A 26,121-nucleotide genomic window follows, 5' to 3' on the forward strand; every position below is an offset into this window, starting at 1 on the left:
ATTTCTGTCGGGTTGTATCTCGGGGCCAGGGCGACCTCCAGCGGCCATCCTCCGCCCTGCTGCCCGCTATGGCTCCCCTGGGCAGAGAGGAAGGGAGGCGCCAAGAGCTGGATCTTCAGGGGAGTCCGACTCCCCACACCCTTTACAGACCAGAGAGTCGCAACTAGCTCGTGGCATTCTCAGCCCCATCTCTCAGGTGAGAAAGCTTCTCAAAACGGAAAGCACCATTCATTCAGGTCACGAACAGGGCTTGCGTCGGGCTCGCCGACGCAAAGGGAGGGTTGGAGGAAGACGTCAGGGTGCGGAAAAGGAGACTCTTCACCCCCACCAGTCGAAGACCGAGACGGAGCCTCAGGCCCAGACCGTCCCCCTTCTCTCTCAGCATTCAGAATCTTTCTCTCCCTTCTGGCTTTGCGACGCACGACCGCAGCGAAACCAAGCGGAGAACTGGATAAAGCTTAGGTGCCTCCCGGGATTTCTCTGAGATGTAGCCCTAAGGCGGGCCGGTCACCGGAAGTGGATGTAAAGCCCGGGCCCCTACGAGGCTCCGCCCCCCCACTGCGCTACCGGGAGACCACGGGCCGCCCCCACTTCCGGTCCCTGGAGCCTTCGCCTGCAGCCCCCCTTTTCTGCTCTCCCATTGGCTACCGCAGGGACGCGCTGTGATTTCCCATTGGTCGCGTCTCTACCCCGGCGCCGCACCTCCTCCCTCCAGGCGCAGCCCCGTTTCCCGGAAGCCGATAGGCTAAAGGCTGGGAGGGCGTCTGCTCCACTGGACCAACGAGCGGCGCGAAGAGCGAGGGCGGTGGCTACGTAGTGGGGCAGGGCGGGACTCGGCGTGGCTATTGGCCAGGGCGGGCACGGGCCGGAGGTAGGATTGGTTGGGCCGAGGGGCGCCGCGGTGGGTCGGAGCTGCGTGGCCTCCGCGGCTGCGGGAGACGGAAGTGGCGAGAGCGCGGCCTCCGGAGGGTCGGGCGGACGCCGGCTGGGTGAGTCACCGTGCCCCGTGCACTGCCGGTCTGGGAACCGCAACCACCGCGTCTTGCCCGGCCCCTCCCCGGCCCCACCGGCTTTCGTGAGCCCCGCCTTCTGTCATTCGGGGCTCCACCTCCGAACCTTTAGGCTCCGCCCCCAAAACCTGGGCACCTGGGTTCCCCTGTCAGCCTGACCCGCCCCCCCCACCCCGTGACTAGATCCCCGAGGTCCGGACACCGTGGGCCTCCCAGGCCTGTCCTTTTCTCGCTCGCCCTCGCTTTCTCTGAGGCTGCTTGCCAGTGGGCGGTGAGGCAGCAACCCCGGACTTGCCGCCTCCATGGGAAAGGGTGGGCTGTGACCATGGAGGCGGGGAGGGCCACGGATGGAGACATATCCACACAGCCTTCTTCGGGGTACTGCTGGACTGCCCCCTGAGCTCGGATAGCAGGCATGAAGAAAACTGTCAGTGAAACCTGGGCCTGGTTACCTCAGTGGCTCCTAGGTGGGCCAAGGAGGCCCATCCTGACATTCCTGTTGCTTGGGCCCACTTGACAGGTACTGACTCTGAGGCCTGCACTTGCCTGATTCTGTCCCTGTTGTGTGGCCTCCTCCCACTAACCTGCACCTCATTTGGAGTCAAGTGCCCTCAGAGGGACACGTCCAGCCCTGCTGCCTTCTGATCACAGGTTGTGGTCCCCTCCCTCTTGGCCTCTGCTCTGGACTCTGCCCCCAGTAAACAGGTCAGGTGGGTGCTGCTCCCAGACTCAGAGGCTGGCAGAGTGCTCTTGTGGATTCATGTTTCCACCAGGACCAGAAGTGAGCCCTGGTTGGGCATCCTCCGTCTCTACAGAGCTGGCGGTTCTTTTGCTTTCCCGCAAAGAACGGGGTTCGGAGCATTTTAATTCTCTTTCTGGGATTGGGAATCAGGACTCTTGAGTCCTGCTGCAGGACTTCGTGGCTGCCTTCATGCCCTGCAGAGTCACTTGTTGCTTTCTCCCCATGTAGGTCCCATTGCCTCTGTCTGGCATGCTGACTTGTGGAGAGGCTGGGTTCTCTGTGAGGGAGGCAGATAAGCGTTGTGGGGAACTTCGGGAGTAGTTGTGTGGCATTTGTTGATACTATGGTGATGTTAACCGTGCTCTTGACTCCTATGTTTCTCTGTCTCCTTACAGTGAGAAGCAGGCAGCCAGGACCCTCACCACGGTAGAATGGTGAGTACTCTTTCCTCAGACTGCAGTGTTTTCTGTAATCCTGGTGTCTTTTTCCATGAAGCTGCCCGCCCCTCCTGGACCTTGAGCTCCAGGCAACTCTGTTCAGCAACTAAACAGGTTCATCTGCCCTGGAGATAAATTAGGGCTTCTTAGGTTGCAAAACATCAGCTGATACACAGCACTGGGAGGGGAGGCCTCTGGAAGTCTTTTTCTGCACGTGCTCTGACATGCTTTCCCCACTGTCTCTCTTAGTTCTTCATATTGGCCCTTGTCTTGCTCCTCCTGATCCTTGGGTGAAGCGCTCTGCTTTGGTCTGAAAAGTTAGACCTCCTTTATATCAAGACCCTTGTAGTCCCTACTGAGTCCCTGAAGTACTGTGGGTGCTACATCAGGAGTGACCCCTCTAAAACTGTGGGGCTTCTCTAGCTCCAGAGTGCTGCTCTCCATTAAGCTACTATAGGCAGCCACTGACTGAAGCACCCTCAAGGTGCCCAGAATATCACTGGGGGCTGTGTGTGTGTGTTATAATGATCCCATACATTCTCCACTAACTGCCATTTTTTTCACCTCAAATACAAGGAACCGCTTAATCCCTGAGGGCTGGGAGGAGGAAGTAGTGACTTGAGAAGGGAGTGGAGAGCTGCAGGCCCGGGTTCAGACCAGGCCCTGATTCTGGCTGTATTTCTTTAGTTCTTTCATGTGTCCCCAGTGCTTAGGGACAGGTCAGAGCATTCAGGTGAAGAGAAGACTTGCTCTTTTTCCTCCATAGACATGTGGGTGTGTGGTGTGTATAGTATTGTTCTGGTCTCTTCTCAGAAAGCCTGCTGGTCCTGGCCCCCACCCACTGATAGCCCCTGTCCTTTTTCTTCTCGGTGATACCATGAAAGGAGTCAGCCTGATCTAATTTTGAATCCTGGCACCACCACTTAAATACTTTAGGTGAACTGACTTTCTCTGTAAGCCTCAAATCTCACGAAATTCTTTCAGAGTTGAATGGTTTTAGCCAGATAATGTTTGAAACATGTCTGGCTTATAGTAGATGCTTAATAAAGTGTCAGGTTTCTCCTATTCCTCCCTTCCCCCAAGACCAAAACCCAAACAAAAGCCCTGGTTTCTGAAAGCTACCAGGCACTGGGAGTGTAGGGTTTCAAACAGTTCCTCCTGTGACTCTCAGTGACATTTCAAGCGTCTTATCACTGCCCTTATTCTCTGGCCCTCTACGCAACTCCCTCCATTCCCCTACCCTTGGGTTTTGAGTTTTGTGTTTGCATAGCTTCTGTGGTTCATAGTTCCAGCTCCTCTCTTTTAGTCAAAGAAATTTCTTAGGACTTTCTTACCCAGAAGACAGAGGATGTGAAACAAGGGGAGAGGTGGAGCTGAAGGAGTAGAGCTGGGCAGGGGCCTTAGGATTAAAAACCCCCGAGAATTTCCCTTTCAGGAGTGTGCAGTGACCCAACTGTCATTAGACCTGTGTCCATTCTAAGGGGCAAAAGGGGAGTGGGATTAGTGAGGTCCGGGGATTGGAAGACACTGATGGACAGGGGAATGGTGAGTGGTGGTTTTGGAGGGAAGGGAAGGAAGCCTAGAAACTGGAAAGGGCCCGCGGTGGAGGGAGGTGAGATCCATCTTGGGACTCACAGCAGGATTTTGGGGGGACTCAAGACGGAGGAGCCTGGTAGGCTGCAGTCCATGGGGTCGCTAACAGTCGGACACGGCTGAGCGACTTCACTTTCACTTTTCACTTTCATGCATTGGAGAAGGAAATGGCAACCCACTCCAGTGTTCTTGCCTGGAGAATCCCAGGGACGGGGGAGCCTGCTGGGCTGCCGTCTATGGGGTCGCACAGAGTCAGAAACGACTGAAGCGACTTAGCAGCAGCAGCAAAGAAGGGAGGGCGTGGGGACGGACGTGTGAAAGAGGGGTGTAGGGTGGCTCACTTGGGAAGAAGGGGAATGAAAAGATGTAGGCGGCCTCGCCGTCCCCTCCCACGCCGTCTGGGGGGTGGGGGCGCAGTCGCTCAGCCCCGGTTCCTGAGAGACCCCAGAAACCCCCGAGGACGCGCTCCTAGGCAGCGGAGGGGCGGTGGGGAGGGAGGAGCCGGGGCTGTGGGCGGGGCCCGGGGCGCCCCGGCCGCGCCGCCCCGCCCCCGCCCTCCCCGAGCCGCGCGGTCGGGGCGCTCCCCTTGTCGGGTTCCCCTCCCTTCCGCGCTCGTGAGTGAGGGCGGAGCTGGGCTCGCTCCATTGTGGAGCGGAGGGGAGAGGCGCGCGGGAGCCGCGCCGAGCCCCGCCGCCCGCGCTCGCCTCCTGGCCGCCGCGGCTGCACCTGGCCGGCCCCGCAGCCGGGATGCGGCGGGCGCCCGGGACGGGCGGGCAGCGCAGCGGCTCCGGGGACATGTGCGCTGGCCCAGACCGCCCGCGACCATGAGCCTGACCGCCCGCGTCTCCTGCTCCATGCTCAGCTGCTTCGTAAGTGCCTGCTCCGCCTGCGGGGGGCGGGGGGGGGGCCGGACCCCGACGCCGGCTGCACCCGCAGCCCCGCCCAGGGCCGGCCCTCGAGATTCCGAATTTCAGCCCATCCCCCTTCCCAAGGGCCCTGGCAGGGAGAGGGGATGTTACCCCTTTTCTTTACTGGACTTGCTTTCATCTTTCGGTGCCGAGAATTGCTGAAGGCCGGGGATGGGAATTCTGTGACCCATCTTGGCCCCAAAGCCGCTGCCCTTGACTGCAGAGCTTGAGGCCCCGCCCTGCGCGAGTACCTCCTCTACCTCCGCCTCTCGGTCTTGGTCCCGTCCGCCGCATCCTTGCTTGGGGGTGTGGGATATGGCCAGTAGGCCTTCTGGGATGTTCGGGGGCTGGTCGGGGAGCACAGGATGTCTGAGCTGTCTCCCTGGCCCCAGTCCCCTCCCCCTTCCACTACTCCACCCCTCACCTGACGCGCCAGTCTTTTCTCCTTGACTGTCCCCCAGACAGCCTCTCTTCTCCATCTTCCCTGCCACTCTGCCTCTGCGGGCCTCCGTACCTCTGCATCATTCCCCGCCCTCCCCTCCTCCCCCTTTGGCTTAATGCTGCTTCCCAGCTTCTCCCATCTGTCCGCTCAGATGTTCCCACCCCTCCCCTCCTCACCGTCCCCCCCCCCCCCCACGCCCCCTTCCCCCATGACTGCCAGGCTTCCTCTCTCTGTCCTTGGGTCTCCTGGTTCCTCCCAGGCGCCTGATCCCCTCCTCTCCCTGCCCTCCCTAGTGGCTGGGAAAGGAGTTACTTCTGCTTGCTGTGGGATTCCTCAGGAATTCCCCTCAGATCGTCAGGCAGGGCAGGTTGCTTGGCAGGTGGAGGGGGCTTATTAGCAGTGAGGGCCTAACTGGAAAGGAAGCTCCACTCCAAAACACATCCTTCTTTTGAAAGCATCCGTGAAGGCCCTCTAGAGGCATGGGCCTGAATCCCGCGCCTCCCTCCTCTTTGTCTCCTTCACCCACCAGATTGAAGCCTCAGAGGAGTGGCCTGGGCAGCCTGCATGCCCTCCTGTCTCTGTGACCAGCTTGCACACCTGGTTCCTACTCCTCAGGGCAGCACTTCCCATTTCCCACTTCTGTCTTACCTTTCTAGTTCGCCCTTTTTTTGCTTTGTTTCCTCTCCTTCGTTTGGGCAGTTTGGGTTCTACAGGAGATTCCCTCTTTAGGGAGCACAGATTCCCAGTGACTCTGTGGACCTTGCTCTTCTCTTAGGCTTAAGAGGCTTGAGTTCCCCCTCCACTTCACTCCTCACACAGCATGCCGGGCCTCTCTCCCCTCCTCTGGAGACCAGAACCTTTTTAAAGGGTGTATGTGGGGTTATTGTGGGGAGGGGAGCAGAATGAGGCCTGATGGGCCAGGTGGAGCCTGATGACTTAGGGTTGAGGCCTTCCCCACAGGGTGAGGAGGGGCCCCCCAGCCTGGAGTACATCCAAGCCAAGGATCTGTTCCCCCACAAGGAACTAGTGAAAGAGGAGGAGAATCTGCAGGTAAGGAAGAGCTGGGGGCCCGAGGTGGGTAGAGCTCCCTGCCGGGTTCAGAAAACACCCTTCCTTTCCTCCCCCCACCTCCAAATATCTCCAAGGGGATCTGTTATGGGAGCTCTGGCTTCCTGCTCCTGGGTCTCTGGAGGGAGGGGAGTCTGTCTGTTGTGGAGCCTTGGGCCCTAGGGAAGGCAAGAGCTTTTCTGTATGGCTGTTGCCTGGTGCTGTTACCATGGAGAAGACTCTTGTCCTGCCTTGGCCCGGCTTTTCCAGAGGGGGTCTTACAAATCAAGGGTTGTAGAGGGGAGTGAAGGGGTGACTCATTTCTGGACTGAGGTCCCGCTGCCCCCTGGCAGGTGCCCTTCACAGTGCTACAGGGCGAGGGAGTGGAGTTCCTGGGCCGCGCAGCTGATGCACTCATTGCCATCTCCAACTACCGGCTGCATATCAAGTTCAAGGACTCTGTCATCAACGTGAGTTCCCGTCTTATTCTCCCACACCCAAGCCACAATCCCTGTGAAATTCAGGGTGGGACTGTGTCAGTGCTCCATTTGGTAGTATCTCTAAAGAGTTGGGGTTCCCTTCTTTTTCTTCCTGTCTCCTAGCGGAAGGTCTGTCTTTGTACCTCTTTCACTCTCCTCCCCCCTTCTTCTCTCTTCCCTTGATTCTGTTGCTGGCCCTTCTAGGGACACAGTGACTTGGTTGGAAGAGTGCCACTTACCAACTGTGTGACCTTGATCAATCACTCAGCTGAGGTGCAGTTTCCTCCTTAATAATACGGTGTGCAAATACATGCCTTGAGGTTTCTGGTGATTTTTAACTGGGGTCACATATGTGGAGGACCCAGCACAGTTACCAGGCCCTTAGCAGGCCGTCTGTAAATGTCGGTTTCCTTCCTTCTGTTGCTACATCAGCCTCTGGGCAGAGGTGGGTGAGGAGTGACGTGGAGCAGGGGGATCTGAGCACCAGTCTGCCCTTCCTCTACAGGTCCCCCTCCGGATGATTGACAGCGTGGAGAGCCGGGATATGTTCCAGTTGCACATTGCCTGCAAGGACTCCAAAGTGGTGAGGTGAGAATGGCGGGCCCTCGCTCAGGTCCTCTTACCTTAATCTTGTTGAGACCGCCTGCTGCAGGGTTTCTCTGGAGCGAGAAGGGAAAAATACTGCCTCCCCTTTCCCATTTGGAACAAACAGTGAAAACCCTGTCTTAGTTGGCAGAATCAATTTTCTGACGCACAGTGTCTTGACTAAAGAAATAGGGATAATGCCCCCGGGGTTTTCATAAGGGTTAAATGAGATGACACACCCGAGAGCACCTAGGGTGTTACCTGGCACAGAGCTCTCACCTTGGGATTTTCCTGGTGGTCCAGTGGTTAAGACTCTGAGCTCTCCCTGCAGGAAGCCTGGGTTTGATCCCTGCTCTGGGAACTAGATCCCAGATGCCACAACTAAGACCCAGCATGACCAAGTAAATAAATAGTTTTTAAAAAGAAAAAAAAGCATTCACATTGTTCTTGACTCATTTATTTATCCATTTAACATGAATTTATTGAGTACTTTATGCCAGGCTGTTCTAAGTTCTAGGGATATAGCAGGGAACAAATAGACATAATTTTCTGCCCTCATAGAGCTTGTATTCCAATGGGGAGATATGAGTGGTAAATATTAAGTGAGTAAAATACATTGCCTTCCCAGGTGGCTCAGTGGTAAAGACCCCACTTGCCAAGGAGATGTGGGTTCTATCTCTGTGTCGGGAACATCCCCTGGAGAAGGAAATGGCAACCCACTCCAGTATTCTTGCCTGGGAAATGCCATGGACAGAGGAGCCTGGTGGGCTACCGTCCACGGAGTTGCAAAAGAGTTGGACACAACTTAGCGACTAAACAGCAGCAGTGGCAGAATATATTAAATGGTAGTGAAAGTCGGTCAGTTGTGTCCAACTCTTTGCAACCCCATGAACTGTACAGTCCATGGAATTCTCCAGGCCAGAATACTGGAGTGGGTAGCCTATACCTTCTCCAGGGGATCTTCCTGACCCAGGAGGTCTCCTGCATTGCAGGCAGATTCTTTACCAACTGAGCTATCAGGGAAGTAATGTAAAGGTAAAAAGTATAGCAGGGAAAGGGGATATTGAGTGTTATGGGGGTGAAGGTTGTAGCTTTAAACAAAATGATCAGAGAATGGATGCAATGAAAAGGTGACGTTTGAGACCTGAAGAAAGTGACCTGTGGGTATTTGGGAGAAGTGTGTGCCAGACAGAAGGACCAGTGTGTGCAAAGGCCCTGAGGCGGGCGGGAACCTGGCACAATGGCAAGGAGGCTAGCATGGCTGGAGTGGAGTGCACGTGGGTTAGGATGGGGGATACAAGGTCAGAGAGGTTGGGAGGGTGTCAGGCTGTCATAATGATTGGCTTTTACTTGAGGGAAGTGAAAAAACCACTGGAGGGTTTTGCACAAAGGAATGACATGGTCTGATTATGGAATCACTCTGGCTGCTGTATTGAGAGGAGATGGAAGCAGGATGGGGGTGAAAGCTAGGGCAGAAGCTGGGAGACTAATTAAGAATCTGTTGCAGTTACTCCAGGTGGGAGGTCATGATGGCTGGTCCAGGTTGGTAGCAAACAAAATGGTGAGAAGTAGTCAGAATTTTGAAGGTAGAGATGACAGGGTTTGCTGACAGATTGGCTATGAGAGAAAGAGGGATGACTCCAAGGATTATTAAAAGGATAATAAGACTGATAACCTACTCTCCAGCACAGGAAACTCTAGTAAATACTCTGTAATGACCTATATGAGAATAGAAGCTAAAAAAGAGTGGATATATGTATAACTGATTCACTTTGCTATACACCTGAAACTAACAGCACTGTAAATCAATTATACTCCAATAAAAATTAACTTTTTAAGAAGAGGACGCCCCGTTTAGAGCTTGCTGTGCACTTAGGACTGTTGGCATTCAGAACAGGAATTCGCATTGCCCTTCCCTTCAGGGAGATTAAAGTCTAGTTGCAGAAGGAAGACTTAATCTGTGGGAGAGGGTCTTCCATCTACTCTCATTATAGTAGCCAGAGTGATTCTATAATCAGACCATGTCACTCTTGTGTGCAAAACCCTCCAGCTCAAGTAGGCTCTGGGAAAACTTACTGTTTAATACTCCCAGCACATTAAGAATAACAGAGGAAGGGATCTGTGGAATGGGTTAGGCTGGGAAGGCCTCAAGGAAGAGGTGGGCCTGCAGCTGTCTTCAGAGTATCTGGAGGACATGGCTAGGCTGAGAGGAGACCATTAAGTGAAGTGAAAACACCAGGAGACAGGACTTCCTCCCTGAGACAGAAGGCTTGTGCTGGGGAGTTGTGGGAGATGATACAAGGGGTAGCAGACATCCAGGGCCAGAGTTTTAAAACTTTTTTTATTTTTAAAGTCTTTGCTGATTTTTGTTACAATATTGTTTCATTTTTATGTTTTGCACTTGGGCCATGAAGCATGTGGGATCTTTGCTCTCTGACCAGGGATCGAACCCACACCTCCTACATTGGGTGGCAGGGAAGTCCCCCAGGGCCAGATTTGATAGCGTTTGGATTTGATATGAGAAACAGTCAGGCTCCACTAGAGGGGATTCTTATGTCTCAGAAACAGGAGTTCTTGGGAAGAGAATTATCACCCTATGACAGTGTCTCTGGGGTGTTGGCCAGTTTCCCTGGTCCTCCCCGGGGTCCTCAGGCCTTAGCTCCCGCTTTGCAGTCTCCTCTCCCCACACCTTCCCGGGGCTGGGTGTTTGGCCCTCCTGGCCCCTGCACACACTCTCCTCTTGCCTCACTTCATGGCTTCTTGCCTGGCAGGTGCCACTTCTCCACGTTCAAGCAGTGCCAAGAGTGGCTGTCGCGGCTAAGCCGGGCCACAGCGAGACCTGCCAAGCCCGAGGACCTCTTTGCCTTTGCCTACCATGCCTGGTGCCTGGGGCTGACTGAGGAGGACCAGCACACCCACCTGTGTCAGCCAGGTGAGGCCTGCGGCGCTCACTCCTTATCTCCTGCTCCTCCCCCCTCTTGCCCCCGGGCCCTTGATGCTGACAGGCGCGGGGCTGTGTTGCAGGCGAGCACGTACGATGTCGACAGGAGGCCGAGCTGGCGAGGATGGGCTTTGACCTGCAGAATGTCTGGAGGGTCTCGCACATCAACAGTAACTACAAGTGAGAGGGCTGGGGGGCGGGGAACCCAAACCCCATCCTGGACCCAGACCTCCTCCCTGGGTGGGTAGAGCAGGGTGGGCACAGCTCCTGGCTCCCTGAGGGCGGGGGGCTCCTGGTCCCTCTCCCCACAGAGCCATCCCCGAGGACCTTGTGATCACAGGTCTCTAATCAAGCTCCATGACCCGCTCTGGTCTTTCCGCAGGTTGTGCCCCAGTTATCCCCAGAAGCTGCTGGTTCCCGTATGGATCACAGATAAAGAGCTGGAGAACGTGGCTTCCTTCCGCTCCTGGAAGCGGATCCCTGTGGTTGTGTATAGGTGAGGCAGTGGGGACCGAGGCGTCAGTGAGACGTTCTTGGTGCAGGAGGAAAGTCAGAGGTGGAGGTCTGCGGTAGTGTGGTTAACTGGGAGCTGACACTCTTCAGGAAGTGGCTGTGGAATAATTTTATAAGAAAAGCTGCTTTAGTTGTTGTTTTCTCCTAAGGATGAGGCTTTTGGGAAATCTATTCACTTTTTTTTTTTCTTTGCTCTTTTTGAGGACGTGTGTGTGTGAAATATCGCATTAAAACGGGTTGATAAACCATGGCCTGTGAACCAAACCGGCCTATAGCCTATTATATGTTTAGCCTGTGAGCTATGAATGATTTTTACATTCTTATTTTAAAATTAAAAATTTTATTTTAAAAAAGAAAACATAAGAATACGCAACAGAGACTGGCTATGACTCCCAAAACTGAAACTTTATTGCCTGGTTCTACACCAGAAAACATTTGCGAGGCAGGTTGCAGCCAGGAGGTTTGGAGCTGTTCATGCTCTGGGCTCGGGCTTGTTCCCCTGCTAGAGGTTTCTATCTGGAGCAGGGGCTGTGTAGACGTGATGAGTCAGTGTCACCGTGGGAATACACAGCACATCTGAGAAATGTATGTGACCATGCTTTGTACACTGTAAAGCTCTCAAGAGATGTTAAGGGCTTTTGGTTCCTCTTATTGTGGGCTGGATGATCGGGTGGTCCCCGCTGGCTCTGGAGATCTCGGCTTGGCCCCCTGAGCTCTCAGCGGTAGGCCTCTGGGGGCTGTGAACACCAAGGGCATGATCGTTTGTTCTGTTTTGTCAGACACCTACGCAACGGGGCTGCCATTGCCCGCTGCAGCCAGCCCGAGATCAGCTGGTGGGGCTGGCGCAATGCTGATGACGAGTACTTGGTCACATCCATCGCTAAAGCCTGTGCCCTGGACCCAGGGCCAAGGACCAGTGGGGGCTCCCTCAGCACCGGGAGTAGTGAGGCCAGCGAGGCATGTGACACTGACTTCGGTAAGGTGTGGGTGGTGCTAACCCCCTGGGGAGTAGGCCCCCATCTTGGCCTCCTCAGCTCCCAGGGAGACCCTAGGGCAAGAGGGAGAAGAAGCAGACAACATACAGGGCGTCTGGGTTCCTGCCTTTCGGGAGGCAGGGGTGGTGGTGTGAGGGGTCTTGTGAAAGGCAGTGGCCTGGGCAGGGTGCTCCTGGGCGCTAACTGACCCAGGGTCTTCCCCCTGCCCTGTGTGTATGCAGATTCCTCCCTGACGGCGTGTTCTGGAGTAGAGAGCAGCACGGCTGCCCCCCAGAAGCTGCTGATCCTGGATGCCCGATCGTACACGGCGGCGGTGGCCAACAGGGCCAAGGGTGGAGGTTGTGAGTGCGAAGGTATTGCTGTTACCCACGTCTGCAGCCAGCCTGGGTGCAGGGGCCTCGGGGGCAGCCTGTGCGTGGAAGCAGCCAAACAAGCCCGGCCTGGGATCAGGACCCCACTCACTTGCTGTGACTGTGCCAAAATTGCTTAATCTCTCTGAGTTTTCTTTTCCCATGTGCAAAATGGGGATGGAACATCCCTCACAAAGTTGTCGGACGATTAGAGGTTACACGTATAAAGTTCGTGGCACAGAGCAGCCGCTGTTTGTTGAGGATTTACTGTCCCTTGTCATTAGGAGTCGTACTTACGCATCATCGTCATTTGTGTTGTTGTTCCCACTGTTAGTATATGGCACTTGAGAGAGAAAAAGGTATTTAGATTCCCAGGCTACACTGAGCTCCAGCCTAGAGCGGCCTGCCCTGCCAGGGGAGCTTCACCCGCCGGGACCGCTCCTGTCCTGGAGGCCTGTTTCCAGGATGTCCTCACGCTGCGCTTTCCTTGTGTGTGTGCAGAGTACTACCCCAACTGTGAGGTCGTGTTCATGGGAATGGCCAACATCCACGCCATCCGGAACAGCTTCCAGTACCTCCGTGCTGTGTGTAGCCAGATGCCGGATCCCAGCAAGTAGGTGTGCCCAACTCCGATTCTGTCTGCCCTCGAGCTTCATCCCTTACCCAGTGCTGCTTGTGCTGGGAGGATCCGGTGGGGAGATGGGAGTTGTGACGTACGGGAAACTCCGGGGCCTGTGTGCGGTGGGCCAGTTCCAAGAACGCTTCTTCCGTTTCTCAGCCAATGCTTTGGCGCGGCTACAGGACACTGGGTTCCTTTTATTTGAATTAGTTGTCCTCCAAGAACACAGAGAACTGGGAGGCAAAGTGGCTGGAAGCACATGTGATGTTTCCCAGATCCTCTGTTGATCGGTTGGCTAGATGTCTGCCAGCCGACAGACATTCTGTCTTCCCTACCATCTCGCTAGGTGTCTCTTGGCAGGAGGGTCCTGGGCTAGACCTCTTGGCGTCAGCTCTTGCAGGGGACTTTGTTACGGTGTAGGGGCCGGGGCTGGCAGAGAGACTGCTGCAGCCTCGGCCCCCTTAGTGACAGATGTGACCTCTGCCCTCGCGTAGCTGGTTGTCGGCTCTGGAGAGCACCAAGTGGCTGCAGCACCTGTCGGTGATGCTGAAGGCGGCGGTGCTCGTGGCGAACACGGTGGACCGGGAGGGCCGGCCCGTGCTGGTGCACTGCTCGGACGGCTGGGACCGCACGCCGCAGATCGTCGCGCTGGCCAAGATTCTCCTGGACCCGTATTACAGGACGCTGGAGGTATTGAGAGGGGTTGGGCGGGAAAGAGCAGGAGGAGGGGAGTTTGGGTACTGAACCCCCTGGGTCTGCCTGGGGATCTTTCCCTGGAGGACATGGGTGGCTTGGAGTCCTCTTCCAGGTTTGGGCCTGTTCTTCTCTGAAGCTGCCAGCCCCCCTGCTTTGGGCATCCCTGGCGGGGAGCACCACAGCCTTCCCAGAGAGGCCCTCTACTCGAACCCCCTCTTGGTTGCAGGGTTTCCAGGTGTTGGTGGAATCTGACTGGCTGGATTTCGGGCACAAGTTCGGAGACCGCTGCGGCCACCAGGAGAACGCAGAGGACCAGAACGAGCAGTGCCCCGTGTTCCTGCAGTGGCTCGACTCCGTCCACCAGCTGCTCAAGCAGTTTCCCTGCCTGTTTGAGTTTAACGAGGCCTTCCTGGTAAGTGGCGCACCCGAGGCGGGGGCGGGGGCGGGGGTGGGCGGCCTGGCCCGGTGCCAACTGTCCCGCTGTCTAGGTGAAGCTGGTGCAGCACACGTACTCCTGCCTCTACGGCACCTTCCTGGCCAACAACCCCTGTGAGCGAGAGAAGCGTAACATCTACAAGCGGACTTGCTCCGTGTGGGCCCTCCTGCGAGCCGGCAACAAGAACTTCCACAACTTCCTCTACACGCCTGGCTCAGAAATGGTGAGTCCCGACCCTTATCCCCCAGGTGCATCTCGGGGGCCTGGGGGGCACTGTCCCGAGGCAGCGGGAAGAACAAGGACCCAGAGGCTTGGGAAGGAAGGGGGACCTGAGACATCTCACAGAACCTGAGTATGGGGCTGCTTCCCTAGGTCCTGCATCCCGTGTGTCATGTCCGGGCGCTGCACCTCTGGACAGCCGTGTATCTGCCGGCGTCATCTCCGTGCACACTTGGGGAGGAGAGCATGGATCTCTACCTTTCCCCGGTGACTCAGAGCCAGGAGTTCTCCGGCCGCTCTCTGGACAGGTAAGAGGGGCTTCTCTCCCCTCTCCACTACGAAGGCATTGGCTGCTTTGTGCCTTGCCTACATGCTGTTTTCTTCCTTTTATGAAATACTTTAAAGTAACTTCTCGAGTCATTTGAAGGCAAAACTTGGCTCAGGGCTGTTGGCTAGCTTGGAGGGCACTCTGTGTGTTCTCAAGGCCCTCTCTTAAGATAAGAGTAGTTACCTTTTTTCCAAGCTGCCATCATCCTTTGTGACACACCCAGGGGAGAGGAGAACAGAACTAAAAGGAGTGTTTCAGGAAGGTTTGTGGGAATGGTCCTGATTTATATTAACTGATAGAAGAGATGCGGAGCATGCTAGCTCCCTAATAACCTTTGCTGTGTCCAGAGCTCCCAGCAGCATCTGGCTCTCAGGGAAATGAGTATCCTAAAGGGGAACGGCCTTCACATCACTCCCTCAGAATTTAAAGGGAGACATAAAAATTAAAGTTACATTCTGGCTGACTATCTGGGGGGAAGTAGAATGGAGATTGGTTGAATTATAAGAGTAATATCTTTTTTTTTAAGCCAAACAATATAAAAGTAGAAAATGACAGTCCCCCCTGCTCCTTGTCCCCCCAGTGTTCACTGTTGCCACTTTGGTGCCTCCCAGATGTTTATCTCTCCTCAGACATATCCACACTTTCATATAAAAACATTTTTTAAAATACAATGACCGTATTTTTCACATTGTTCTGAAAATTGTTTTCCCCACTGTGCATCAGGATGTCAACCATGAAAGCACATATAAAGCTGCTTTATTGTTTTTAGCGGCTGCATAAGTCGAAAAGTAGAGTGTATGGAAATTTACATAATCAATTTTCAATTGATCATTTAAGTGATTTCCATTTTTTAATCATTATAGGGGGTGTTTTACTTAACATATATTTAAAAAGTTTTTTGGTACAATATACACAATATTTGCTTCCCCCGTGGCTCAGCTAGTAAAGAACCTGCGTGCTAGTGCAGGAGATGCAAGAGACATGGGTTCAATCCCTGGGTGGGGAAGATCCCTTGGAGAAGGAAATGGCAACCCACTCCAGTATTCTTGCCTGGAAAATTCTATGGACAGAGGAGCCTGGTGGGCCACAGTCCATGGGGTCACAGAATCAGATATGATTGAGTGCATGTACACGCGCACACACACACAATATTTACCATCTACACCATTTTGTACATGGTAGTGTTACCGTATACCGTGCATTTATGCTAGTGTTTCTGCCAGATACATGCTTAGAAATGAAAATACTGGGTTCAAAGGATATGTGCATTTCAAATTTTGATCTTTATTGGTGGAAGGTTTTTAAAATTAAAATATAACTTAACATAATTGGTTGAATATTATAAAGGAAAACAAGACCCCCAACCTCCTAAGCTATAAATTTTAGGTCTTTGGAACTGAGTCCATTGTCAAAGGCCTATAGATAGGCTTCAGGAATTCTGTGATATTCCGTGAACTATGCAGAATGGGGTACCAGTTCGTAAGTTTCCTTTTCCGGGAGAGGGGCCATAACTTTTTATCAGATTCTCAGCACATTCTGTGACCCATTTAACAACCACTGCCTTAAATCAATATCTAATTTTTCAAATCAATAAATGTTTTTTAAATACCTACAAGCTGCCTAGGACTGTACTAAGTTTTACATGCTGTACGAAAGACACAGCAGATATTGATCCTATTTAAGATACTTTTTAAAAACTGTGAGATAAGGCATAGGACAGCTGGAGGACAGTTCTAAATTAGCATCTAAGTGGATAAATAGAATGTGTCTTGTTCAAAGCCATTAGAGAAATGGGAAGTAAGAAATGGGTCATTTGTGGAGAAGGAAATGGCAACCCACTCCAGTATTCTTGCCTGGAAAAGTCCATGGACAGAGGAGCCTGGCTGGCTGCAGTCCACGGGGTTACATGACTGAGCATGTGTGCATGAGGGTGGAGGGTCATGGGTTGGTAGCAATAAACTGGTAGAACTAAAAAAAAAAAAAAAAAAATGGGTCATTTGGTGACTGTTAATGCAGAGGTTTTTGTGGACGACCAAGCAGGAACCATGGCTTTTTTTTTGGTTTAAGTTTATTTTCTTACTTATTTTCATATTTATTTATTTGCCTACATCTGGTCTTAGTTGCAGCATGTGGGATCTAGTCCTTGACCAGGATTTGAACCCAGGGCCCCAGCATTGGCAGCACAGAGTCTTAGCCCCTGGACCACCAGGGAAGTCCTAGGAACCATGGCTTTTTAGTGTCCCTTGTACCTGGCTCAGGGCCTAGAACATAATAGGTGCTTTAGTAAATGCTTAAATGAACAAGTGAATGGAGTAAAGGGAGTTGTAAGCTTGGTAACAAGGTTAGTGGAGAGGGGTCCAAAAGAATAGGATACATAAGAGAGAATTTCTTTTAAAAAGAAGCACCACCTCTTTGGAGCTAGAGCTGGCAGGGATTGGAAAGGGGCATTTAAAAACAATATTTATTTCTTTACCTCTGGCTGGGTGTTGGGTCTTACTTTCAGCATGGAGGGGAGGTCTTGGTTGCAGCACGCAGGCTTCTCTCTGGTGGAGGCGTGGGCTCAGTAGTCGCAGCGCACAGGCCTAGTTGCCCCAAGGCATGTGCGAGCTTATCTTAGTTTCCTGAGCAGGGATCGAACCTGAGTCCCCTGCATTGGAAGGTGGATTCTGAACCACTGGACCAGCAGAGAATCCCTGGGAAGGGGTATTTTGAAGAATAGAAAGAAAGAAACAGGATAGTTCCTTGAGGGCTTTTATACTGAGGAATTTATTTTGATTCAGGTGTCAGTAGTAAGTCATTGTGACCTAGTGACAAAAGGATTTTTCAAGAATTAACCAGTGAGCAGGGTAGTTGGAAGCACGGAGGCCAGCCAGGACTGTTGTAATTCAGATAAGAAGGGAAGAGAAAGAATTAAATTCAGATGTTGTTGAGAAGTCATTAGCAGTCTGTGGTGTTGACTGAATGTTGGAAGGTGGAAGTGAAGAGTTAAGAGACCAAAGTCAGGTCCCAAATCTCTGAGCTTAGAAACCAGGAGGATATTTGTATTATCTGTAGAAACTGAGGGGCTTCCCAGGTGGCTCAGTGGTAAAGAATCTGCCTGCAATGCGGGAGATGTGGGTTTGATCCCTGGGTCAGGAAGATCCTCTGGAGATGGAAATAACAACCCACTCCAGTATTTTTGCCTGGAAAATTCCATGGACAGAGGGGCCTGGCGGGTTACAGTCATGGGATCACAAAGAGTTGGACACGACTGAGCGACTGAGCACGCCTGCACGTAGACACTGTAAAGTTGAGAAGATGAGTCAGTTCGGAGAGATGGAAGAGATACATGCAGGTTGGGACTGAAATATCTTGACAACAAAGAGGAGGTGTGCTGTAGGCAGTTCAAGGTGGAGTTGGATTTCATGGATAAGGGTTTTAAAGGAAATGGTTTCTCTCACAGCTGACCTGACTCACCTTCGGTTCTACCTTCCCCTAGATCAAAAACATCCTGCTCTCTTTCCTCTTCTCCATTAAAGTCCAACACATTCTTCCATCCCCAGCTCAGATTCTGTCCTCTGTGCGTAGCTGTCCCTGACCACATTTGCTGGAAAAGTTCTCTCGTGGTTCCAAACTCCTCAGACATCGTTCTTGCTCCCCTCATTGTTAATTAGACCTTTGGTGCACACAGGACTCAGCTGTGGAGGACAGCAGGCTGTTGCTATTGTTGAGTCTGACTAAAGAGTACATTGGAATTCTTCATACTTTCTACTTCTTTTGTGTGTTTGAAAGTTTCATAATAAAAAATAAAGAAAAAAACTAAAAAGTTGCCAAGCTGAGATTCAAGCTTGGACTATGGGACTCCAGAGGCTATGATCATAATGTTGTTATTGCCTTCTTGGAATCTGTTAACCACACCGACACACAGCAATCAAAATCGATCACAGAGTAAAATCAAACACAAGAGTAATTTTATAGAAGTACTAATAATTTTAAAAAACCAAACACTTAAAAAAAATCAGCTCTATTGTAACTGTGTTTGAAGGATTTTTCAGTGTGGGCTTGGCTGAGTGAGGCCTCTGAAAAAGAAAGTCCAGCAAATTCTCCAGTTTCTTGGCAAAGTTGCCTCAGTTTTGTTGCTCTGAACACTTTATAGAACTGTATTAAAAATTAGGGTGGTCATTCTTTTTTTCTTCAACGTTTTATTTTATATTGGAGTACAGCCGATTAACACTGTTGTGACAGTTTCAGGTGGACAGCATAGGGACCCAGCCATGCATATACATGTATTCGTTCTCCTGCAAACTCCCCTCCTATGCAGGCTGAGGGCAGTCATTCTTGAAAATGTTGGTTGCCCATTTGGTGTACACGGATGTCTCTAGAACTGTATACTGGGGAAGTTTCCATGGTGACTTGGGCCTCAGAGGAGTACGCTGCCGCTAAGTGGTTGTAAAAAGCCATGCTGGTCCCTGCTGGGATGGAGGGATAATTTATAATAAGGAAGGTTATAAAAATGAGGTCATGGGTGAGGCCTTAATAAGTTTGTGGTTGGTTGCCTATACTTTGAATCCTCATAGCATCTCGGCAAGGTAATTTATCGTCATCTTATAGAGAAGAGAAACCAAATGTCTGAGAGGTTAAATAGCTCACTTGAGTCATGTATCTATAATCAGTGTCAGAACTGGTATCATCCAAGTCCAGGACCTACCAGCTTTCTGTCTTGCTGTGTGTAATAGGGGCGGTTGCATGTAAGGTTTGAGGCCGAATTGTATTCCTGGCTGGAAGGGTAGATTGGAAGGCATCAGCTTATAAGGCAGCTGAGGTTATGGGAGTGGTTGAGGATTCAAGGGAGACTGTGAGGAAAGACTGATGAAAACTGAGGACAGACCCTGGGTTGGGTTCCTGAGGAGGGGGTTCAAGTCCTCCACTTTTGCAGAGCAGACTCTTTACTTTTTTGTGGCCATGCTGAGTCTTAGCTCCCAGACCAAGGATGGAACCTACACCTCTGGCAGTGGAAGTATAGCACCTTAACCACTGCCAGGAAGCCCTAGAACAGACTTTTGCAGTGAACATTGGCTATTTATATCTTTCTTTAAAGATTGATTTATGTATTTTATTTTTTCGGCTGCAGAGGGGCTTCCTATCGCTCCAGTGGCTTGTCTTGTTGCGGAGCACAGGCTCTGGGCAAACGGCATGTGGGCTCTTCCTGGATGAGGGATTCAACCTGTGACCCATCTCGACAGGCAGATTCTTAACCACCGGACTGCCAGGGAAACTTGAACATTGGTTATTTGTAATCTTAAATGTTATTTCTTGTGAACTCTGGCTTTGATTGCTTTGGTGACCCAATTTTGTCTGTTGGAGGTAGCTCTCAGTTCCTGACCTGGAGGTGGTGTGTTGTCTTTGCAGATTACCTAAAACGAGATCTATGGATGATCTTCTTTCTGCCTGTGACACAAGCAGCCCCCTGACGCGCACATCCAGTGACCCCAACCTGAATAACCACTGTCAGGAGGCCAGAGCAGGCCTGGAGCCCTGGCATGGCAATCCCGAGGCATCGCAGACCGCCTTCGTGGAGTCTGGGGCCGGAGGTCCCCAGCAGGCTATAGGGGAGATGGCGGGTCCTCCCTCGCTGCCCAGCAGCCAGAAAGACTACTTGAGCAATAAACCTTTCAAGAGTCACAGAAACGGTTCTCCAGGTTACAAACCGCTCGGTGCCACAGTGCCCCAGGAAACGAAGAGCAGCACTTCTGAGCCTGAGACCAAAGCCCTCACAGAGACTCAGGCCCCAGCTCCAGGCCCTCCTGCCCAGGACGAGCTGGATAGGACTTCGGATGGCACAGAGGAGCCACCTGAACGCTGTCCTGAAAAAGCAGCTATCCACACACTCTCTAAAGTCGTCTCGGACAAGCGTGAAGGAACCGGTGACTTTCCTGAGTCCTCCCAGAACCCCCTCCCAGGGGCCCTCCAGCAGGCCCAGCTGGACTCTCTGCTGGGCATGCCCTCCAGACGTGCCCCAGATCATGGTCTGGGCACCCTCTGCAACCCACCAAGTGCTACCTGCCAAACTCCTCCAAACCCCAGTGCTGACGTTCCCAACCAGGACCCCCCGGGGTGTGCAGCAAGTGTCGCCCACCAGGAACCGCCTAGTTCTGTGCTAGATATGATTCACGGGGAGGAAGACACAGGCAAGAGAGGGAATCATAGGAACGGGCAGTTACTGGAGAACCCCCGCTTGGGAAAAGTGCCATTGGAATTGGCCCGAAAGCCGATTTCTCAGAGCCAGATCAGCGAGTTCTCTTTCTTAGGGTCCAACTGGGACAGCTTCCACGGGATGGTGACTTCACTCCCCAGTGGGGAGACCACCCCTCGACGGCTGCTTTCCTACGGCTGTTGTAGCAAGAGGGCGAGCAGTAAGCAGACGCGGGCACCGGGGCCCTGCTTTGGGGGCCAGTGGGCTCAGAGAGAAGGGGTGAAGTCGCCGGTCTGTTCTAGTCATTCCAATGGACACTGTACTGGTCCAGGTGGAAAAAGCAACCGGATGTGGCTGTCCGGTCACCCAAAGCAGGTCCCCAGCATGAAGCCTGTCGCCCTGAGCTGCCCTTCTCCAGTGCCTCCCCTCTACCTGGACGACGATGGACTCCCCTTTCCCACGGATGTGATCCAGCACAGGTTACGGCAGATCGAAGCAGGGTACAAGCAGGAGGTGGAGCAGCTCCGCCGACAGGTGCGTGAGCTTCAGATGAGGCTGGATATCCGCCACTGCTGCGCCCCTCCAGCGGAGCCCCCCATGGACTATGAGGACGATTTTGTAAGTACTCACGGCCTGCCCCCATCCAGCCTTTCACCCACCCCACAGCCATTCACTGGGTACTTGCTGCGTGCCACTGAGTTAGGGGGTGGGCTGTAGGATGAGAGACCTTGCTCTGCTCTCAGGGAGCTCACAGTCTATTGGGAGAGTCAAGCCCACCATTAGAAGGCTGTTCTTAAGTGACATGATGGTCGGAAGCGTCAGGTATCAGGGGTCCTAGGGGAGTCAAAGGTCAGGGAAGGCTCTCCTAAGAAGATAGTGCTTGAGCCAGTGCTGAAGGATGGGTCACTTTTAGCCACACAGACAGTGAAAAAGGAACCCCATTTCCAGAAGCATGGAGGTATTCCAGGGGGTGTAGCCTGAATAAAGAGGTGTATGTGTTTGCACATGTGCATGCATGTGTGCACACTTGTGCTGGGACTGTGAGGGAGGGAGTTAGTAGTGTGGTGGGAGGTGACATTGGGAAGTGGGAAGGGATTAGAAAGCTCAGCTTGAGAGCTCGTTTTGTGTGGATTCTACCTTCAGGGCAGTAAAAGTTTTGGCTAGTGAGTCGTAGGATCAGAGTACTGCCCCAGAGGGACTTCCCTGGTGGTCCAGTGGTTAAGATTCTGAGTTCCTAGTGCAGGGGGCCTGGATTACATCCCTGGTCAGGAAACTAAGGGCATGGCTTGTCCCCCTCCAAAAAAAAAAAAGAGTGCTGAAAAGAGTACTGCCCTAGCACCAGTGTGTCAAGTGGATGAAGCAGTTGAAAACCAGGGAGGCTGGTTAGGACCTCTTGGAATAAGCCAGGTGAGAGATGACGAGGCACAGCAATCCTCAGGGAGCTTCTTGGAAGAAGCTCTAGAACATTCCCAATTGCCTGCTGCATACTTCTCTGCTGGTGGGATGGTCAGGGCTAACAACTTACTTCTTACTGTTTAGAGTGATGGTTTAGAACAGGAGTCAGCGGATTTGTTTGGTAAAGGGCCAGATAGTAAATAATTTAGGCCCTGAGAGACGTATCGTCTCTTTACAGCTACTAGGCTCTTCTGTCAAAGCGCAGAAGCAGCCATAATGACCATATGTTAATGAATTGAGTGTGGCTGTCTTCCAGAGAAACCTGACTTACAGAAGCAGGCAGTGGGCCAGTTTGGCCTGTGGGCCAGAGCTTGCGAACTCCTGGTTTAGAATGTAACAGGAGAAATATTCTTTCCATACTGTGATGCAGCATGTTGGTTAAGAGCATGGGTCTGAAGCCAGAATGCTAGGTCCAAATCCCACATTTACTGCCTATCAGCTCTTAATTCTCTCTGTGGCTTAATTTCCTTATTTGTAAAAGTGGGGATAATAATAGCATACATTTATAAAATTGTCAGGAATTAAATAAGTTCCTGCATGTGATCAGAGAAGGCAATGGCACCCCACTCCAGTACTCTTGCCTGGAAAATCCCATGAGCGGCGGAGCCTGGTAGGCTGCAGTCCATGGGGTCGCTAAGAGTCAGACACGGCTGAGCGCCTTCACTTTCACTTTTCACTTTCATGCATTGGAGAAGGAAATGGCAACCCACTCCAGTACTCTTGCCTGGAGAATCCCAGGGATGGGGGAGCCTGGTTGGCTTCCATCTATGGGATTGCACAGAGTTGGACACGACTGAAGTGAGTTAGCAGCCTGCATGTGATGTACTTAGAAACGGTGCCTGACACATAGTGAACAATAAATGTTAGAGATGATGAAGGCGCTGGTGGTAATGCCTTGGCTTTTTCTTTAGACGTGTTTGAAGGAGTCAGATGGCAGTGATACAGAAGATTTTGGCTCTGATCACAGTGACGACTGCCTTTCAGAAGCAAGCTGGGAACCTGTTGATAAGAAAGAGACTGAGGTATGTCCAGGCAAATACGTGGCGGGTCCTTCTGCAACGTAGGGAGTTTTCATAATTTTCAGAGACGAGTGACATGTTCTCCCCCAGTTGACTCTCTGTAGGCAAGTAGTAGCCACCTAGACCTTGTCCTTTTCTTCCAGGATGCTTTCCTTGCTGCAGTGTTGCTGGAATTTTTCCTTTTGCCCTCTGTTAGGTGACTCGCTGGGTTCCAGACCACATGGCATCACATTGCTATAATTGTGACTGTGAATTCTGGCTGGCCAAACGCAGACACCATTGCAGGTAACGTGTTTTGTGTGATTCAGTAGGGCTTGAAAGCCATAGAGAGGGACGTAGATACGAACTAAATTGAGTTAATCTGATAACGGAGATACCTTTATAGGAACTAGTTTTGTTTTTTCCCAACTTTTCTTTTTATTTACTCATGTAAGGCCTTTTAGAGTATGATTCATTCTCAGTATGTCGGCATCTCTGATGAACTCTTCCTTCTTCATGCTTTGGCAGAAATTGTGGAAATGTATTTTGTGCTGGCTGCTGCCACCTGAAGTTGCCCATTCCTGATCAACAACTCTATGACCCAGTTCTCGTCTGTAACTCATGTTACGAACATATCCAAGTATCTCGGGCCAGGGAACTCATGAGCCAACATCTGAAGAAACCCATTGCTACAGCTTCCAGTTGAATGCCAGAGGAGAAGACCTGTCCAGTTTTAGCAGGTTTGAAGGGAGGATGTGCTTCAGGTGTAGTTTTTGAAGGTTCCTTGGTGTGGCTCATGAAATCACAGAGCTCAAAGATACAGTCTTGAGAAATCCTCCTTGGTACCATGAGACTGGAGCAGAGGAATTCCAATCTGGCGGGAGTCCTCTCCTGGTGAGACTCTCACCTTGGGAGTAATGGTCCTGATCCAGACCCAGAGTCTGGAAGCTTAATGTTGAGTTGGTGACTCCAGTTTCTTTCTCCTGGGGTCACAGGATGATGATTTCATAGATACTGCCTGGTGATGCGTGCCCTAAACAGCAATAGAAAGGCATATGTATAACCAAACTCCAAGTGATAACCAGATCCATCTCTCCTCCACCTTGAAAAAAGCGGATTATAGTATATAAGATAGGAATTCCTATCCTATTTGAAATGAACTATACCCTGTACCTCTGTGCTCTGTGTCTGTGCATGAAGGCTCAGTCTTTAGAGGCACTCCCTCTAGTTGCATTAGTTCTGTCTTTCTGTGGAGTTTGGTTTTAAAGACCGGTCCAGCTGGTGGAGGTTTTGCTGTATTTTTCACTTGGCTCATCAGCCAGCATCAGTGAACATTCAGTTTAGGGGGACAGTTTTAGGGAGTGAGACAGACCTTTTCGGGAGCAGAGAAAACTCTGCTGATGTTCAGTTCTGGCAGACATCAGTTATTTGGAGCTGTGAAGGCAGTAGTCTTTGTTACTCAGTGGCAGCTCTGGAGGTAAGCACTGTGAAGAATGAGAAGGGAAAAGCAGAAATTATCCTTGTGAAATATTTGCTGATTGTGCCCTACCCTTTGCGCCTGACTTTTCCTAGTTGTCCTGGTGCTAACACAGGAGCTACACCTTGATCCTCTCCTGGCATGAAAATAAAACAATGTTTTTTTTTTGGGGGGGGGTCTTTGTTCCATTGCCCACTTCCCACATGTTGTCTTTCCCTTGGCTGCTGCCTCCTCTGGGTCACACTGCTTCTTATCCTGAACACTTGACATGTTGAGGGTAGAATTTTGCGTTTGGTTTTTACCTCCTAGAATATGCTGTTTGGTATGTGAGGGTTTCAGTACAAATGCTGCTGTCTATTTCTGTGCACTTAACAATGGAACCCAAACAGAAGAGAATAAAGCCTTGATACCAAAATTGGGAGAAAAAATGTGTCCATTTGGACCAAACATTGTTTTTGTTTTGTTTGTTTTCATCTTAGTATGTACCAGTGGCACTTAACCAAAAGATACAGTGATATTAGCCATGTGCAGTGGTTAGGGCAGATACAGTCTCCTTGACTTATAATGAAACCACTAGGATTTCCTTATACGTTTTCCTTGATTCATTGGTGTAGAAAAGGTAAATTACACTTAGGCTCAGCCTGTTTTAAAACGATGGTAGCTGTCTAACTGCTACTTGTTCATGTTGCTTCCTGGAAAAAAAGTTTTTCCTTTGAAAATACTTAGGATCTGCATTTAGAACAAGAACTGTTATTTGTCCTGACCTTTTCTTCAGCCCTACAGAGAAGCATCTGTGCTTTTTATACTTGCCATGGATGTAACCTAAAAAGTTTTGGTGTATCTAGGTCAGTCTAGCAGAACTTTTTTCGTTTAAATGGAGTTGAATAATGGAGAATTTGTGTCTGGGAAATTCCTGAATTCATTGAAAAAGTAACAAACTATTCCTTGTCTCCAATACGTAAAATAAGCATTTTCTCAGTCATTACAATTTACTGCCAGTTGTGAGTGGCTTTTTAATTAACTCGACTTTCATTGCACTTCGATTGGTGACATTTGAGGAGACTGTATCTGTCTACTTTGAATGGCTGTTTTGAGGGACTGTCCCATCAATGAACATACTGCATGGCCTTGGAGAGAGACTCTGGGCTCTTGGCTCAGATGTATTCATCAAATACTCCTTTCAGAGCTCTTGTGGGTGTAAGTGACATGATGTGGCCAAAAATCCAAACTGTGCAGTTGCGTTGTGACAAACATGCAATGTGCTGTAAAAACTCAATACAATTTAAATAAAATCTCTATATTAGTGCTGCTTTGTTGGGTCTTTTTCTTCATTTTTAACTTCTAAGAAAACTTAACACTCATTTTTTTCTTTTGACCCTGAGAAAGGACTGAAACATTACTCCATCTCCCAGCTATTTCCATGTTTAAAATGGCCCTCTCTTTTTTATCAGCACAGCTCCTGCTGTATTGTCATTTATTGATCAGATAGGCCGTTTTCCTTATGGATCCTATTGAATTTGGTTCCGTCTGATGTAAGCTTTATTTCTCTTTGTCTAAAAGTTCACCAGCTGCTTGATCAGTCACACAGGATTATACTTATCTTTGCCCCGTTCCCTCCTCATAGGCTCCTGTTTTCTTTCCACCTTGGGTAAATGGTCTTGAGCAAAGCATTGGCTGAA

General features: G+C 51.2%; 1 protein-coding gene across 4 annotated transcripts; it reads left to right on the top strand.

The window, feature by feature from the left end:
- The first annotated feature begins 874 nt into the window (after positions 1-874).
- Positions 875-25,747, top strand: MTMR4 (myotubularin related protein 4). 4 transcript variants are annotated; one of them, XM_070357241.1, is made up of 19 exons: positions 875-989; positions 2,148-2,186; positions 6,093-6,182; positions 6,533-6,649; positions 7,164-7,246; positions 10,015-10,175; positions 10,268-10,364; positions 10,567-10,680; positions 11,477-11,673; positions 11,914-12,045; positions 12,544-12,655; positions 13,156-13,351; positions 13,584-13,769; positions 13,846-14,016; positions 14,166-14,320; positions 19,729-21,130; positions 22,879-22,989; positions 23,183-23,271; positions 23,494-25,747. In XM_070357241.1, the coding sequence occupies exons 2-19, from the start codon at positions 2,184-2,186 to the stop codon at positions 23,669-23,671; spliced, it is 3,594 nt and encodes a 1,197-aa protein (XP_070213342.1). In that variant the 5' UTR covers positions 875-989; positions 2,148-2,183; the 3' UTR covers positions 23,672-25,747. The 4 variants fall into 4 exon arrangements, with proteins under 4 accessions (XP_070213342.1, XP_070213343.1, XP_070213345.1 ...); XM_070357242.1 differs by lacking the exon at positions 875-989 and adding an exon at positions 1,027-1,530; XM_070357244.1 differs by lacking the exon at positions 875-989 and adding an exon at positions 1,700-1,720.
- The last annotated feature ends 374 nt before the right edge of the window (positions 25,748-26,121 follow it).

Source organism: Bos mutus, chromosome 19 (genome assembly GCF_027580195.1).
Source record: "Bos mutus isolate GX-2022 chromosome 19, NWIPB_WYAK_1.1, whole genome shotgun sequence".
NCBI classification, from domain to species: Eukaryota; Metazoa; Chordata; class Mammalia; order Artiodactyla; family Bovidae; genus Bos; species Bos mutus.